The sequence below is a fragment of the Vipera ursinii genome (genome assembly GCF_947247035.1).
Source record: "Vipera ursinii genome assembly, chromosome: 6".
Lineage (NCBI taxonomy): Eukaryota > Metazoa > Chordata > Lepidosauria > Squamata > Viperidae > Vipera > Vipera ursinii.
This window is the reverse complement of record NC_139515.1, coordinates 88,358,957-88,376,638: the sequence shown is the minus strand read 5'-3', so window position 1 is coordinate 88,376,638 and position 17,682 is coordinate 88,358,957. Positions and strand designations below refer to the sequence as shown.

At 49.7% G+C, this 17,682-nt stretch overlaps 2 protein-coding genes and 1 long non-coding RNA gene across 3 annotated transcripts in view; 2 read left to right on the top strand and 1 right to left on the bottom strand.

Moving 5' to 3' along the window:
* LOC310642465 overlaps positions 1–17,682 on the bottom strand; it is a 477,812-nt gene that overhangs the window by 351,354 nt on the left and 108,776 nt on the right. The gene's annotated exons all lie outside the window — the stretch shown is intronic.
* Positions 3,249–8,771, top strand: SMKR1 (small lysine rich protein 1). Its single transcript, XM_083366188.1, has 3 exons — positions 3,249–3,507; positions 6,759–6,847; positions 8,422–8,771. Exons 2-3 carry the CDS (start codon positions 6,845–6,847, stop codon positions 8,626–8,628), a joined length of 210 nt encoding a protein of 69 aa, XP_083222314.1. The 5' UTR covers positions 3,249–3,507; positions 6,759–6,844; the 3' UTR covers positions 8,629–8,771.
* NRF1 (nuclear respiratory factor 1) overlaps positions 13,634–17,682 on the top strand; it is a 40,815-nt gene continuing 36,766 nt past the window's right edge. Inside the window, exon 1 of the mRNA XM_083366578.1 lies at positions 13,634–14,806. The gene's annotated coding sequence lies outside the window, so the exon portion shown is untranslated. The remainder of the gene's footprint in view (positions 14,807–17,682) is intronic.

The following is a 17,682-nucleotide window of genomic DNA, read 5'->3' as shown; positions in this document are numbered from 1 at the left end:
ATTTTTCAGGATATAAGGGTGAATTAGGGGCATTTGCGTTATCTCCAATATATACAAATATATGGGAGACATGCAAATTATATACATTGAAGAGCACAAAAACTCACTCAGAAAGGGAGAACAAACTTCATCCCTGGTCCAACACTTTGAAGCCACGGGACATGAAATTGATTTTAAAAAAACCAAAACTATTGCCAAAATTGAACAGTTTAACAACAGAATAATCAGAGAAGCCATTGAGATAGAAAAACGCCCCCACAGCATGAATAAACGAGATGATACCTCTCGTCTACCAGCCATTTGGAAACCCGCCTTGATTGACAGACGAAGCCCAACCACCAAGAATGATACCAGACCCAAACTCATGATAACATCACATGACATCACCACCACACAACCATTCAAAAAGCAAATCCGAACCCACAACGATAAAGACACACAACCACAAAACAGAAACCTAACTACAGCTGCAACATCAGCCACTTTAAACCCCTCCAAACCACACAATAAGCAAACTGACACCCACTATAAAAACATGGCACCACCACAAACACGAAGCCGAACAAAAGCAGCACAACTCACCAGCTCAGGTCTGGAGCTGGCAGCTGAGACCAGCCCATCCACTCAGAACAACCCCCCCACCCAATCAGAACACCCCCACCATTCAAAACACACTCCCACCCAATCAGAACACACTTGGTCCCCTACCCAATCAGAGCACACCTCCACAGAACACACCCCCTCTGGCAGTTTAAAAAAGAGGAACAAACAGCCACATGCTTCTCCCAGAAGAAGGAAACAGAAGCCTGATGATGATGGATGGGATTCCATCGAAACGTTGCGCCTACACCTTTAATTCTACGCGGGGAAAAACCCGAAAAACCAAGGATCCATATATATATATATATATATATATATATATATATATATATATATATATATATATATATATATATAAACACTCTGCCATTTTTTTCCAACTTTTTATTCGTGATTCGCCAGAATTTCTCCCAAGCATTGCAGCGTTGCCATTAAAGTGTTTTGATGCTTGCAAAAGGTCCGACGCCTTTTCGAATCAAAAATGCACAAAATGCTTTTACCTGATTTGGAAATGAAACACGTGTGCTTTTAAAAAAAAATTGTCGCGGCCTGCGATGTATTTACTATATGATGGCATTGCACAATAGTTATGTTGATAGTTTGCTTATCAGGAATGCATTCGGATCCCTTAATACCCATGTTCTCTTTTATTCCCGCGGAGTGACAGTGTTTAAAGCATGCCAGCCCTCTTGCTTGCTTGTTCACACGTAAAGGATATTTTGCACGTGCCCAAGCCTGCGCTTCAGCGGCAACATGCGGGTTTCCCCCAAGAACTGCTTCATGCTTTGTGCGTGTGTTTATGCCACAAACACGGATAGGAAGGAGGAGCAGAAGGGGGAATGCGCTAAGCAAAGCTTGGTTTATGAGCACAAGACGAGAGTCAAACACGCTTGCATTTCTGACATGCTCGAATGTATGGCTATGTGTGGTTATATGTGTGCGTGACAAATTTATTCGCAGCCTTAGTAGCATGGCACAGATTTCTCTCTAAAATACAAATAAGAGGATTTTTTGTTTTTTGGATTCTAGCCCGTCGGAAAGTCCATTTCTCAAATGCGTTTTATAGGCACAAGAGAGACCGTTCACATGTGGCATCCTATCTAAAGAAATAAGCCAATGCAGTGAATATATTTAGCCACCTGGAAAATTATGTGGGCTTAAAATTCACTGAAACGGCTGCAAACCAGATGCGCACTTTATCCATTCTGTGACAGCGCCTGCGTAAAGACCAAAAATAAAAAATCGCTCATTGTTTTGTTTGAAATGCTATTTCGGAGCAGACGTTTAAGGAGCTGCTTTTACCTTGTTTGGAAATGAAAAATAAGTGATTTTAAAAATGGTAGTGGCATGTAAAATATTTGCTATATGGCACTGCACAATAATTGTCTTTATAGCTGCTTTTCTGCATCCAAATCCCCCAAACCAAGTGGTTCTCTTTTATTCCGGCGGAGTGAGAAATGTCGATTTCCTAATGCAAGTTATTTTTTAAGGAAGTGTGTTATTATCCTAAGCACAAGGTATAACTAAGAATAAAAAAAAATCTATTCTTAAATAGTTTTATTCCTTGGATTATTTCATTATATTTAAATTATTTGTTACCCACACAGAGAGGACCGGCATTTTCACCGTAACAGTGGGAGAGCATTTTAAACTACAAGAAGAGAGCTTTCTGGTTTGAAACGTTGATTTAATTTACTGTGAAATTAAATGGATCTGAAACAGTAGTGAATACTGTAAAGCATTAACCTCAAGAGAATCTACAAGTGCGTTTTTTAAAGCAAAAATAAACGTAGAAATTCATTTTTGCTTCCTTCCAATTCTTCTTTCCCCCTTCTGTCTTGACTTAACGTTGGCTAAAAAAAAAAAAAGCTGTAAAATTAATGTGCCAGATGGCAACTGGCTCTGTACAAGGCAGCTAAAACCATATTGAAATTCGGATTATCAGATCAGCCAAACCTCCTTCCTTGCCCCACCCTCTGTAAAGGTCGATTTAATGGAATAAGGACAACCTTATGCTTAAAACGCCATTGGCGTCCTGGAAAACTACTAGATATAGGAGATAGGATCGTGTGTGTAGCAAGCCACCTTGGTGGCAACATCTTTGGTGCTTCTCCTTTTTTTAAAAAAAGCTGCTGAGGTATGCAGCGAATTTGCAATATGTTTTGGAAGCAAAGGCTAAGAGAAGATTTAGCTTCCATCTTTATGCATGTTAGGATCCAGTTCTGACTACACCATCATAAGCCAACATTTTGGGAATATCACACAGAAAGAAAGGAAATTGACAAACGGACCATATAGGTCCAAGTTTGAAGACTCCTGGTCTGGATGGTTGTATGTAAACTTGTAAATAAACAGAGAGCAAACCCCCCCTCCCTTCTATGGTGGCTGGGGGAATTCTGGGAGTTGAAGTCCACAAGTCGTCAGGTGGACAGGGTTGGACACACCTGGTTACAAAAAAACCCCTCCAAAACTGGTCTTCCAACCTGGCTCTTTGATGACTCGTGGACTTCAACACCCAGAATTCCTCAGCCAGCTTGCCTGGCTGAGGAATTCTGGGAGTTGAAGTCCACGAGTCACCAAAGGACCCAGTTGGAAGACCCCTGTCCCAGAATAATTTTGACCGCGCAGGCGCGGGCCTTCCCCTTTTTTTCCCCCCTCCCTCCCTCCCGAGTCGGGAGGCTCGTTGCTTAGCCACAGGTTATAGGGCCCGCCCCCTTCCCCATGGCAACCAGAGTAAGCGCGGGACAAACGGCAGCCTCCGAGCCCCGCCCCTTGGCGAGGAGCCCCGCCCACCGCGGCGTCCGTTGCGGCGGTTGCGGCGGAGGGGCAGCGGCGGGCGAGCCCTGCGACGCGTGTCCCGCCTGCACGTGGGAACGGGGACCGCGGGGTCGTGGTCACCCCGGGCAGGTGAGGCGGGGGAGGCTGGCGGTCCCGCTTCTGACTCCGCGGCTGCTTAGACGGCTCGGCTGGCTCTCGGGTTAAGGCTTCCTCTCCATCCCGTGTGTAGCCGGCCCAGAAAGTGGATGAATTGAGGAACCGGGTTTATAGTGTGTTGTCTGAATTTCAGGGGATGCTTCCTTTCTTCCTCTCCTCTTTTTCTTCCTCTTTTCCTTCTTTCCCTCCTTTTCCTTCCTTCCTTCCTCTTTTCCTTCCTTTCTTCCCTCTTTTCATCCTTCCCCCTTTTCCTTCCTTGTCTGAGAGGGTATAGAGGTTCTCCTTGCTTGAGCCGGGTTGTCGGGGGGCTGGACTAGAAGACCTCCAAGGTCCCTTCCAGCTTCTGTTCTATTCTATTCCAGTCCTTCCTTCTCCTTTCTTCCTTCCCTCTTTTCTTTCTTTCTTTCTTTCCTTCCTTTTCTGAGATGGTATCGGTTATCCTGCTTGTGTGTGTGTGTGTGTGTGTGTGTGTGAGGGGGGGGCTAGACTAGAAGACCTCCAAGGTCCCTTCCAGCTTCTCTTCTCTTCTATTCCTCTTTTCCTTCCTTCCTTCCTTCCTTCCTTCCTTCCTTCCTTCCTTCCTTCCTTCCTTCCTTCCTTCCTTGTCTGAGATAGTATTGGCTCTCCTGCTTGACCAGATGTGTGTGTGTGAGGGGGGCTGGACTAGAAGACCTCCAAGGTCCCTTCCAGCTTCTATTCTATTCCTTCCTTTTTTTTCTCTTCCTTCCCTCCTTTGTTTCCTTCCTTCCTTCCCTCCCTCCCTCCTTTTGCCTTTTACGCCTTCCTCCTATTTTCCCCACAACGACCCTGTGAGGTAGGCTTGGCTGAGAAAGCGTGACTGGGCCAACAATCGCCCAGTTGATTTTCATGCCTAAGGTAGGACTTAGAACTCAGCACCTTCCGGTTTCTGCCTTAATCAGCAGGCCAAACTGGTTCTCCTCTTGGAATTTTTAGGGGGGGGGGGAATAAATTAAAAATAATACGGTAAAACGCAACCAAGGGGGAAGAAAAACTGCCCTGTTAACAATAATTACGGTAGTTGTCATTGCCACCCTGCAGCTGGCTAAGCCAGGGGTCTCCAACCATGGCAACTTTAAGACTTGTGGACTTTAGCTCCCAGAATTCCTCAGCCAGCTTGGCTGGCTGAGGAATTCTGGGAGCTGAAGTCCACAAGTCTTAAAGTTGCCAAGGTTGGGGACCTCTGGGCTAAGCGACATCCAGCAACTGGGCAAAAATCTCCCCACTTGAGGGATCCGTTTGGGTTACTAGCGACAGCGTTTAGACTTATATCCCGCTTCACGGTGCTCATAGGAACCAACCTCAAGAAGGGGCCCAGATATTTGCGAGGGACAATTTTGCAAATAATGTGTGTAATTTTTTTTATTTTATTTTTTTAATCCCATTTATATCCCGCCCTTCTCCGAAGACTCAGGGCGGCTTACAATTTAAGCACAAATCAATGTGCTTAGCAATAGCCTTCATTCTATGTATATGCCTGCTTATTAGGGCTTTCGCCCCCCGCAAGCGGCATTATTACAAAGTCAGCTTAATTGCCCCCAACAATCTGGGTCCTCATTTTACCTACCTGGGAAGGATGGAAGGCTTTATTTATTTATTTATTTATTTATTTATTTATTTATTTATTTATTTATTTATTATATTTTTATACCGCCCTTCTCCCGAAGGACTCAGGGCGGTGTACAGGGCAATAAATACAAAAACAAGATACAAAAGTTAAAAGCGATTAAATAAATGCCCAAGGTTAAAACAATAATTAAGATGTATTTAAAACCCCAACCCTAACCCATCAGACCAGGTCAGACTGCTCAAAGGCTGAGTCAACCTTGAGCCTGGTGGGACTCGAACCTGCACTAATTGCAGGCAGCTGGGGTTACTTAAGGAGGCATTAGCCCACTGCTCCACCAAGGCTCTCTAATGGTGTCGTGGACCCACAGGCGATGGGAGGGCATCCCCTGTGGGGAAAATTGGCATCAGAAAGAGGGAACGCCAGCCAGAGTCGCGGGTCAAAGGCGCTGATGTAATTTGGGCAGAGAAAAACCATCCCTGGTGGCCCAGTGGTTACAATGCAGCGTTGCAGGCTAATTCTGCCCGCCGCCAGCAGTTCGATCCTGATGGGGCTCAAGGTTGACTCTGCCTTCTCTCCTTCCCAGGTCGGTCAAACGAGGACCCAGGTTGTTGGAAGGGGGGGCAATGTGCTGATTGAACCGCTTAGAGGGGCCTGTGTAAAGCGCCGTGAAGCGGTGTATAAGCCTAAGTGTATATAAGCCTATCCTGCGAAGTCGCCCTGGTGGAGATGCAGCCTGGTAGGGAAAGGGGGCCACTAAGAGAGAGCAAGAGAACTGAGCTGGTAAAAAGGGTGTCATTTAAAAGTGGGATTCGGCGTAAAAGAGGGAGAGAGACTGTGCAGCAAAGTTTTTCGAACTTGGTCCCTTTAAGACGGGTGGACTTCGGCTCCCAGAATTCCCCAGTCGGCTATGGCCTCTGCTGAACAAGCTGGATTTCAGCAGATAACTCTATTTACAGCCCTTTCAAAGCGGTTTTACACAGGCTATGTGCATACAGGCAGTCCTTGACTTACAACTGTTCACTTAGCGACCGTTCAAAGTTACATCAGTGAAAAAAGTGACTTAGGACTGATTTCCACACATTTGACTGTTGGTAGCATCGCCGTGGTTACGTGATGTATATTTGAATGCTTGGCAATCGACTCGTATTTATGATGTCGCAGTGTCGCTGGGATCCTTCGGCATCCCCTTTTGTGACCACCCACAAACAAACTCAATGGGGGAAGCCGGATTCCCTTAACGACCGGGTTGCTTAGCTTCAGAACTCCAGCGCTCCGCTTAACCATTGTGGCGGGCGAGGTTGTAAAATGAGACAGAACACACTTCGCCGTTCCACTTAAGCAATGCAAATGTTGGGCTCGCTTGCGGTCGTCAAGTGAGGACTTCACACATTTAATTTTGCGTGTTTGATATTCTTTTAGCTTTTGAAATGATTTGTCTGCATTTTATCCTCCTTGGGCTGGCCTCATAATCAAGATGTAATGGGGCTGTCCATACTGCGTAAAAAGGAACTCGATTTTGTGCCGGGTGCGCCCTGCGGTTTTCTGCGGTCATCGCCGATCAGAAATCCGACTATTTTTCCCGCAGTGCGTACAGGCCTCACCTGTTTTGTTCTCCCCCACCCCCTTTTGCCTGCAGTTGCTGCGTCTGGAATCCGATCCGGTGGTCTTTCTTTGAAAGCGGGCACGATGCTCATCCGCTCACCTCAATAAAAGGATGACAGTATGGTAAGGTATACCTCCCCGGGTCTCACCTGTGGGACAGGTAGATCAGATTGCTCTTTCTGGCTGCAGGGTGAGGGAGAGAGCCGAGCAGGCCGGCAGCCCTCAACCTGACAACCACAACTCGGCCCAAAATTGATGTTGCCAAGTGAGCCTGGTCCCGCTTTACGACCTTCCTCGCTGCCGTTAAGTGAACCCCTGCAGCGGTTCAGTTACTAACACTGAGCTGGCTTTCCCGTTGAGTTTGCCAGTCAGGTCGCGAAAGGGGATCCCGCGTCACGGGCACGGCGGCCGTTGTAAATATGAACCAGCTACTACCAATTTGGATCGCGTGACCACCGGGACGCTGCCATGGTCGTTAAGTGTGAAAAAAGGGTCGCAAGTCAGTTTTTAGTCAGTGCCGCTGTTACTTTGAATGGTCACTAAAGCGAATGGTTGTAAGCCATCTGTGAGCATTCATTCTGGGGGGGTGCATAAGATTCTCCCGCTCTGTTCCGCGGATTGTGGCGGTGAAGCCATGCCCGCGTCCCCCGGCCGTGCAGAGGTGGAGGCAGTAAGGGACCGAGTTTGGCCCCAGGGACCCCAATCATGTGGCGTAGTGGTCATCTCCTTCACCTCCATCTCGCTGGTTGAAGCGCCACTTGGAGGGATTAGCTAAAGGGGGGTCTGTTCAGTGCGATGAGCATCTATTTAAATGGATTTAATTGGCAGCTTTGCCCAGCCTGTTGCCACCCTTTGCCTCCCCTAGACACGCTGGGTCACATCGCTCTAAGCCGGTCTGATTTCCAGATGCAAGGATGGGCGAGGCCATCACGGACCATGAAATTCCCAGATGCACCAGTGGCAATTTCTGTGTTTTTATTGATTTGATTTAGATCCAGCCTTGATTATGTTAGAAGTAACTTGAGGCAGCAAGCATACACAATGCTACTTCTTCCTCCTGTTTCACCCACAACAACCTGGTGAGGTGGGCTGGGTTGAGAGGGGCTGGCCCAGAGTCACCCAGCTGGCTATCAAGCTGAAGGCGGGACTAGAACTCACCATCTCCTGGTGATTGGCCCAAAGTCACCCAATTGGCTTCCATGCCTAAGGCGGGACTACAACTCACCGTCTCCTGGTGATTGGCCCAAAGTCACCCAATTGCCTTCCATGCTTAAGGCGGGACTAGAACTTACCGTCTCCTGGTGATTGGCCCAAAGTCACCCAATTGGCTTCCGTGCCTAAGTCAGGTCTAGAATTCACTGTCTCCTGGTGATTGGCCCAAAGTCACCCAGCTGGTTTACATGCCTAAGGCGAGACTAGAACTCGTCTCCTGGTCATTGGCCCAAAGTCACCCAATTGGCTTCCACGCCTAAGGCAGGACTAGAACTCACTGTCTCCTGGTGATTGGCCCAAAGTCACCTAGAATGGTTTCACGCCTAAAGCAAGACCAGAACTCCCCGTCTCCTGGTTCCTTGGCCACTACACCAACCTGGCTCTCCATTGTGTAGGTTCCTGAGGAAGAGGCAGCCTGGTAGTGTGCTACAAGATGGATTTTGTGTGTGTGTGTGTTTGTTTTATCTCTGGCTCCCACCCCACAGGGAGGCAAGAGCAAAGGGAAGGGCTCGGGAAAAGGGAAAGGCAAGGCTGGGAAGAAACCCAAGAAGGCCGTCATGGAAGTGGATATTCTGAGCCCAGCAGCCATGCTCAACCTCTACTACATCGCCCACAATGCCGCCACCTGCCTGGAGTTCCGTGGCTTCCCGTGGCCGGGCTCTCTGAAGAAGAAGGGGAAGAAGAAGAAGTAAGACTGGGGCGAGGTGGAAGACCCCTGCCGGGGGGGGGTCATCCAACGAAGGTCTCGTCAGGGACAGGAGGACCACAAGCGCATCATCTCAGGTTTGCCGTGACGCTTGTGGTTCTGACCAAGTAAACGTTTCTTTTGAGCTGTTGCCGTGGCACTCGGCATGGTGTTTGCCACAGAAAACCTTCCACACGGCCCCCACTGCCAGCCGCTCTGGATCCAGTGCGTGAGCCGGCAGCCTCCCTGCCAAGCGCCAGCGTCCAAGGGGTTGCGCGACATTGTCCGGCAGATCCTGATTTGCATCTCAGCGGCCCTCATGCGCTCGAGACGTCTCGCTTGCGTGACGTCCTAACTTGGCAGTTGTGACTCGATGCACGCACCCCGGCCGCCTTTGCGTGCAGCGATGGGCCCGGTGGGGTTTTGCGCCGGTTGCCCCTGAGGCCGTGAGGGCAGGTCATTTTCCCTCTGGGAGCCACAGGGCTGACGGGGCACCATTCTTTCAACCGAGGTTTCTCTGGTGGCCGGGATTTCGTGTCATTGAGCCTCCAGACCATGGATGAGTCGCTAGCCACCCTCTCTTCTCTGGTAGCCAGGAGGAGGGAAGGGTGCCGCGATGCGGCCTTGAGCCAGACCGACTTCCAGAGCGCGTTCCCGAATCCTCTGCAAAATTCTCCCGAGGATTCGGCAAACGGGATCTGTCCTTCGGCACTGGTCCTGGCTAGATCTTGGCTTGAGTGGAAGTCTCACGTTCCCCCACTTGCCTGGCTGTGGCGAAAGGCCTGGCCTCCGCTTATTCCCGGGACAGATGCAGACGTGACGTTCCGTGCGCAACTCCCATCGGCAGAGGGAAGCACCCACCACACCCCGTCTCTAGCTCTAAAGAGGTCCAGGTTGCCCAAAGACGAGATCTTTAAAGATGGGATTTTCAGACATGGGAGGGAAAAAAAACCTCTGCCAAACTTACCCTAGGATGAGAGGGTTGACAGCTTTAGCAGCAGGCTGCCTTGATAGCTCAGCAGAGTTCTTGCAATTTGCAGGCCTAAAATGTCAAAATTAGAAATCACCTCTGCGGGAGAACCAACTTTTGGTCCGCGGGAGGTTAAAAGTGTGGCTAGATGAGTTTTGCGCTTCAGGGACCGGGGCTGAAGTGGGGAAATATCCAGATGTTTTCCAAGCATCCTTCTCAGTCCTCGCAAAGGCTCCTCGAGGCTGGCCGAAGCGGGCGCAAGCTGCTCTTGCAAGAAAGTGTCCTTGCAACATCCAGCTGATGCTGTGGATGCACGAAAGCATCCCTCTTTCCTACCCACTGGTGAGAAGGTTGGTCGACAAAAGACACGAGAGCCTTGGCTGAATCAGGGACGAGCCCCTGGCGAGGGTGTCACATTGTCAGCCGGGGCTACCGAGGCCTCCAAGTGCGACGGCATCCAACTTCACACCTTTAAGGCCCCTGCCTTGCTCGCCGTCCTCCCGTTTTTTTGGGTATGGTGCATCACCTGCAAATTTTGCCATTCGATCTGGACTTTCCTAGCATTGAGAAGGCTAGACCTCCTGCGTGCATCTCGTTTTGGACCAACACGTCATGTCATTTCCGCGCACAACGCAGTGTGACGGCACAAGCCGACCTCTGCTGCTTTGCGTCCCCGTTACCGCCGTTTCGCCCCCTTCCCTGCCTATTTCAGATTTTTCTGCCTTCGTTCAAAAAGCCGAACGGCCCGTTTTGTTGTGTTATGGGTTATCCACAAGTTTTTGGTGTGGTTTTTTTTTTAAAATTTTTTGAAGAAAACGTCTCCATTTTCGTATTAAATGTTCGGGGGTAGAAAAAAGATAAGCCATTACGGCACAGAATCCCCAAACATTAATGTAGAAAAATAAGACATTTCCTCTCTCTCTCTCTGATCATTGCCACGTTTTGCTACCGTTTGGGAGCAAGCGAGGATGGAGAGGGGAAATGTTTTAAGATGGCCCACAAAAGACCCTGGAAGGGGGGAAAAAAAGTGGAAGCTAGCAGATTGGGACCCCAAAAAAAAAAGAAAAAGAAAAAATGGAGATGGATAGACAGATTAGCCCAGTGGTCCAAGAAGCAGATGGCCTTTAAGTTAGGTACCTAACTTGTAATATCCTAACGTGTTGGGCATGTCTGCAAACTTCCCCAGCACCGAGTGAAACCATTCCAAGCACCCCGTTTCTTTTTTTATTCCAAGGTCAGCAGGTAAAATGGAAAACAGGCAGGCTTTCCCACGCTCTGAAGAAAACTTGCTTGGCGGGGCCTTCTTGGCAAATGTTCTCAGGGCAGCGAGTTAACACACACAACCCCGTCCCCAAATCTGAATTTTGGATCAAGAGACGCCAGGCGCTTCCGGTGCTGATGTGTTTGCTGCCTTTTTATTGCTTCGAGGCACTCCCTACCTGCTCTAAACCCAGAACCAGGTTTTCCTGGGGTTTCTCTTGTTTGGGGGGGGGGGGGGAGGAGAAATAGTTGGCTTATTGTTAAGGGTTGCAAGTTGCTGGTTTTTTTACTGTGCAGTGGCCCCAATGCTTTGAAATTTCTCCTAAGCGTGCAGTGCTATTCCCAAACCAGGAACAGGCCAGTTTTATTAAGTATAAAACGCAGAAGTTGATAGCAAAGTTATTTAAGTTATTATTATTCATTGTTAACTTAATTTCCCAATTGTTTTTTTTTTAATATGTAAAAAAACGTTTGAAGGTAATAAAACTTCAGCCAGTGTTGATTTGTTAATACTGGAGTTTGAATGCTTTTCGAGGCTTTTGGGGCAGACCCTGCGTGGAAATGGGGGAGGACTGGCACCAGAAGTCCTATCTGGTCAAGGTCTGTCCTGGCACTAGTCTGCCTTGGCTCTTTTACGACTCGTGGACTTCAACTCCCAGAATTCCTGAGCCAGCATGGGGGAACTATGGCCCCTTTATGAAACTTCTCCCTTTCCCCTCTGCCTGGCTGGCTCAGGAATTCTGGGAGTTGAAGTTCGCGAGTCATGAAGGGGCCAAGGTTGCCTACCCGTAGTGTATCTTAGTAACCATAAACCTGGGCACTGTTTAACACACAGAGAACCACACATAACACAAAGTGGAAGTATACTAGAAGGCTTTATTAGATCAATTGTTGCTTCAAGATAGAAACCAAAACAATTAGAAGCTGTATTTCTGACAATTTTATTGGCTTTATTTTTAAAGCAAAAAGGACTCTCTGCCAAGACCTATTTGTAAGCACCGCCTGTTAGAAAGTGATCCTTACGTAAAAAAATATCTAGTTATTTTAATAAACAAGAATTTTTTTTGCGTATATACAGGTTATCTTTGACTTACTACAATTCAGCCCAAAATTATTGTTGCTAAGTGAGACAGTGAAGTTGAGTTTTTATTTTTTATTTTTAATCCCATTTATATCCCGCCCTTCTCCGAAGACTCAGGGCGGCTTACAATTTAAGCACAAACCAATGTGCTTAGCAATAGCCTTCATTCTATGTATATGCCTGCTTATTAGGGCTTTCACACACCCCCCAAGCGGTATTATTACAAAGTCAGCTTAATTGCCCCCAACAATCTGGGTCCTCATTTTACCTACCTCGGAAGGATGGAAGGCTGAGTCAACCTTGAGCCTGGTGGGACTCAAACCTGCGCTAATTGCAGGCAGCTGGTGTTACTTAAGGAGGCATTAGCCCACTGCTCCACCAAGGCTCTTTTTTACCCCATTTTATGACCTTTCTGGCCACAGTTGTTAAGTGAAGCACTGCAGTTAAGTTAGTAACGCAGCCATTAAGTAATTCTGGCTTCCCCCACGGATTTTTCTTATCAGAAGGTCACAGAAGAGGATCACAGGATCCTGGAACACTGCAACCGTCATAAATATGAATCAGTTGCCAAGAGTCTGAATTTTGATCACGCGATCATGGGGATGCTGCAACAGTCATTAAGTGTGAAAAACGGTCATAAGTCACTTTTCTCAAAGCTATTGCAACTTCAATCGCTAAACAAACTGTTGTAAGTCAAGGACTGCCTGTACTTTGAAGAAGCAAAGACCATTAAACTGTTTTAAGGAGAGTCTGCACAAGATGGTCAGGAGCTTTTGGGTAGGTTTATGATGTGTTTGTTAAAGATATTTGCTGCCCATCTCACTGTTGCTTTACTCTCGGTGGCTTACAATAATAAGAAGGAAGGAGGAAGAAAAATGAAAAGGCATGCAAATAGAAGTAAAATAATAGAACAATGAAGTAAACAAATGACAAAGGAACACAACGAGAATAAATGCATCAATAGGTATTTATTAATACTTCAAATGGTTCTCTGCAAAGTCTCAGAAATGGAGGAAACGTTTGGGTTGCTGCTCTGGCTGATTCTGGGTACAGCGTTAACTGGGTTAGTTGGAGGGCTGCATTCAGACAACCTGCTAACCTGGTTTGGCTTTGGTGGATTAGAGCGTTGTGTGAACACTGCAGCTATCACATACGGGTAGCCCTTGACTTAACAACTACAACTGAGGACAGAATTTATGTAGCTACGTGAGAAATCTGATTAGGTGGGGTTTGCCGCATTTTACGACTTTTCTTGCCACGTTTGTTAAGCGAATCGCCGCAGTTGTTAAGTTTGTAACACGGTTCCTAAGCGAATCTGGCTCTCCCCCCCCCCCCGCTTGACTTCGCATGTCGGAAAGTCTCAAAAGACGATCACGTGATCCCAGAGCACAGCAACTGTCATAAACGTGAGTCAGTTGCGAGTGTAAATCACGTGACCGTGGGGACGTGGCAACGGGTCTGGAGTGTGAAAAAGGCCGTAAGTCACTTTTTTTTGACTGCTGTTTTTAAATTTGAGCGGTCACTAAATGAACTGTTGTTAAGTCGGGGACTAGCTGTATTGCGAAAGGGTCTGCAGGGGGCAGCACCAAATCTCCCTTCCCTAAGAACAGGGGTCTTCCAACGTGGCCCTTTTATGACTTGTGGACTTCAACTCCCAGAATCCCTCAGCAAGCGTGCCTGGTTGAGGAATTCTGGGACTTGAAGTCCACAAGTCATAAAAGAGCCACGTTGGAAGACCCCTGCCTAAGAAGATAGCCTGTGTTGTCAATTTTAACTGTGGGCACATTGACCCCACATTAAAAATGAAATTTTGTTGCCTGCTCTCAAAAGTGTGCACATACACAACACATATACAGACATGCTATATACATAGGTAGGTACATGCATACCTTGACATATAAATATTAATCACTGCCCATCCTGAAGACATAGTGGAAAGGAGGCGCTCCCGAGACACACGCAATCCCGGCTCCAGGGTGGCGCAGGATGGGCCTTGTTATCCTAAGCGCCTCCCTTCCCCCGCCATCAGCGCCCTCCCAACGACAAGGCCGGAGCGGACCTCCCCAACATGGCGCCGCTTCCCCCCCTCAGCCGACCTTCCCAACATGGCGGCGGCCGCCAAGAGAAAGGCGCCACCCGGCTCCGACCCTCTCAACATGGCCGCCGCCACAGGAAGGCCGCCAGAGCCCTGCCCAACATGGCCGCCACGCGTATCTCGGCCCGGCCGGGACGCTCCACGGGCCTTCCCCAAAACCTCCTCCGCTTCTCCGGCCTCCGTAAACTCCGCGCACTCCTCGCTCGCCTCCCCGCCGGACGAGCGCGGGCGCCTTGCCTTATACACACACACACACACACACACACACACACAGAGTTCCTTCGACCTTCCCATCATGGCGGCGCGAGGGCTCCGTACACGCCGTGCGTCCTCCCCCCCTCCTCCTCCTCCGCTCTCCCAACCCCTCCCCTCCGGCCTGCTGCCGCTCCCGCCACCACAGCACTCCTTTCCCGCCCGCGGTAGGCCCGAAGCCTCGCCTCGAGTGGTGGCGGCGGCGGAGGGTTGCGTTCGCCTCAGCGACGCAGGACAAGGCCCAGCCTGGCGCGCGCGGCCGACAGCCGAGGCTGGCGGACTGACTGACTGAGCGGGCGCGCGCCCGCGCTGCCTCCTCCTCCTCCTCGTCCTCCCGCCCGCCGTGCCGCCCGCTCACTCCTTCGCGGCCGTCGCCGCCGCCGCCGCCCGTCTCTCTCCTCCTCCTCTTCCTCCGCCCCCGCTGCCTCGTCTTCCTGCCTGCCTGCCTGCCTAGCTAGCTGGCTGGCTGGCTGGCTGGCTGGCGGCGGCTCCACGGCGCAGGCCCGCTGCAGCGCAGCCGCTCTGAGGTGAGTGTCCTACCGCGCAATCTCCCAGCAGCTCCTCACTCGCCGCGCGCCAGACCCGGCGCAGCCGCAGCAAGGCGGGGGCCCCGCGCCGCCTCGCCCGCCCCCGCCTCGTCCGCTCCGCCGCCGCGCGCGCAGCCCCCCCCCCCCTCGCCGCTCCCCGCCCCGCCCGCCCGGCCAGGCCAAGCCAGGCCAGGCCAGGCCGGGCCGCGCGCTAGGCCTCAGGCCCGCACTCCATCGCCCATCATCCGAGGCCCGCGGCCCTGTCTTCCGCGCGGGCAGCCTCGCCCGAGTTGCCCGCCACGGGAACCGCCCGGGAGCCCCGTTTCCGGCCCGGGGAAGGCCGAGTCGAACCGCCTCCTCTTCCCCACATGACTTGCAAAGAATAATAATAACAACAATAATAATCGTGCGTTATATCCCCTCTTGTGCCCCCCCTTCTCCAATGGCGCCGGCTTCTGGGAGCCACAGGTCTCCTGGAGGAGCTTCCTCTGGCGAGGAGAGCTGTGGCTGCCGAAAGCTGGCGCCGTTGGAGGGAATTAGCCGGGCGAGGAGGTGGCTGTGCTGGGGCTTTTCAGTGGAAATTGGGGAGGGGGCTCAGAAAAGAGCTTCCCGGGTGTCACCCCCGCTTCCATTTCCTGCAAGTCATGAGTGGCCTTGTCTTAGACCAGGGGTCTTCAAACTTGGCCCTTTGATGACTGGTGGACTTCGACTCCCAGAATTCCTCAGCCAGCAAAGCTGGCTGAGGAATTCTGGGAGTTGAAGTCCACCAGTCATCAAAGGGCCAAGTTTGAAGACCCCTGTCTTAGACCCTGGTTCAGGGGCTCTTTCAACTTGGCCCTTTGATGACTGGTGGACTTCAACTCCCAGAATCCCTCAGCCAGGCGCACAAGTCACGAAAAGGTCACATTTGAAGACTCCTGGCTTATATGGTCCGTGCTGGCTGAGGAATTCTGGGAGTTGACGTCCACCAGTCATAAAAGGGCCAAGTTTGAAGACCCGTCTTAGACCCTGCTTCAGGGGCTCTTCCAACTTGGCCCTTTGATGACTGGTGGACTTCAACTCCCAGAATCCCTCAGCCAGGCGCACAAGTCACGAAAGGGTCACATTTGAAGACCCCTGGCTTCTATGGTCCATGCTGGCTGAGGAATTCTGGGAGTTGAAGTCCACAAGTCATCAAAGGGCCAAGTTTGAAGACCCCTGGCTTATACGGTCCGTGCTGGCTGAGGAATTCTGGGAGTTGAAGTCCACGAGTCATCAAAGGGCCAAGTTTGAAGACACCTGGCTTCTATGGTCCGTGCTGGCTGAGGAATTCTGGGAGTTGAAGTCCACAAGTCATCAAATGGCCACATTTGAAGACCCTTGGCTTATATGGTCTGTGCTGGCTGAGGAATTCTGGGAGTTGAAGTCCACCAGTCATCAAAGGGCCAAGTTTGAAGACCCCTGGCTTATATGGTCCCTGCTGGCTGAGGAATTCTGGGAGTTGAAGTCCACCAGTCATCAAAGGGCCAAGTTGGAAGGCCCCCCCAGCCCTGGTTCAATCTTGGTTGGATCGCTCCCGACCTCCAAGCGAGGGGGAGCCACAGACCACGAAAGGTCCTTGACTTATGGCTGTCATTGAGGCCAAAATGTCTGTTGCTAAGTGAAGCCTTTGTTAAGTGAATTTTGCCCCGCTTTACGACCTTTCTTGCCACAGTTCTTAAGTGTGTTGACACCGAGGTGGGGCTTATTTATTGTTATTATATTATTATTATTATTACTTTTTTTTTAAGAAAAAGTGGGTGTTTTTATATCCATGTGATCCGCCTTGAGTTGCCATGTGTGAGTTAGGTGGCAATATAAATTTTCTTAAATAAATACACACACACATCCCACCAGGCTCAAGGTTGACTCAGCCTTCCATCCTTCCCAGGTAGGTCAAATGAGGACCCAGATTGTTGGGGGCAATTAAGCTGACTTTGTAATAATGCTGCTTGGAGTTTGTGTGAAAGCCGTAATAAGCAGGCATTATTACATAGAATGAAGGCTACTGCTAAGCTTGTAAGCCGCCCTGAGTCTTCGGAGAAGGGCGGGATATAAATGGAATTAAAATAAAAAATAAATAAAATAAACACACTGCATGGTGAAGTGAGTGGCTTCCGCATTGACTTTGCTTGTCATACAGTCACAAAAGGAATTAGATGGCAATATATTCATTTATTTATTTATTTTATTGGATTTATATACCGCCCTTCTCCCGAAGGACTCGGGGCGGTGTACAGGGCAGTTAAAACACAATTTTTTGTTGTTAGCTGCGAAGTCGTGTCCGACCCATCGCGACCCTATGGACAACATTCCTCCAGGCCTTCCTGTCCTCTACCATCTTCTGGAGTCCATTTAAGCTCACGCCTACTGCTTCAGTGACTCCATCCAGCCACCTCATTCTCTGTCGTCCCCTTCTTCTCTTGCCCTCGATCTTTCCCAGCATGAGGCTCTTCTCCAGTGAGTCCTTCCTTCTCATTAGGTGGCCAAAGTACTTGAGTTTTAGCTTCAGGATCTGGCCTTCTAAAGAGCAGTCAGGATTGATCTCCTCTAGGACTGACCGGTTTGATCGCCTTGCGGTCCAAGGGACTCGCAGGAGTCTTCTCCAGCACCATAGTTCAAAGGCCTCAATTCTTTGGCGCTCAGCCTTTCTTATGGTCCAACTTTCACTGCCATACGTTGCAACTGGGAAGACCATAGCCTTGACTATACGCACTTTTGTTGGCAGGGTGACGTCTCTGCTTTTAAGTGTGCTGTCTAGATTTGCCATGGCTTTCCTCCCCAGGAGCAAGCGTCTTTTAATTTCTTGGCTACAGTCCCCATCTGCAGTGATCTTGGAGCCCAGGAAAATAAAATCT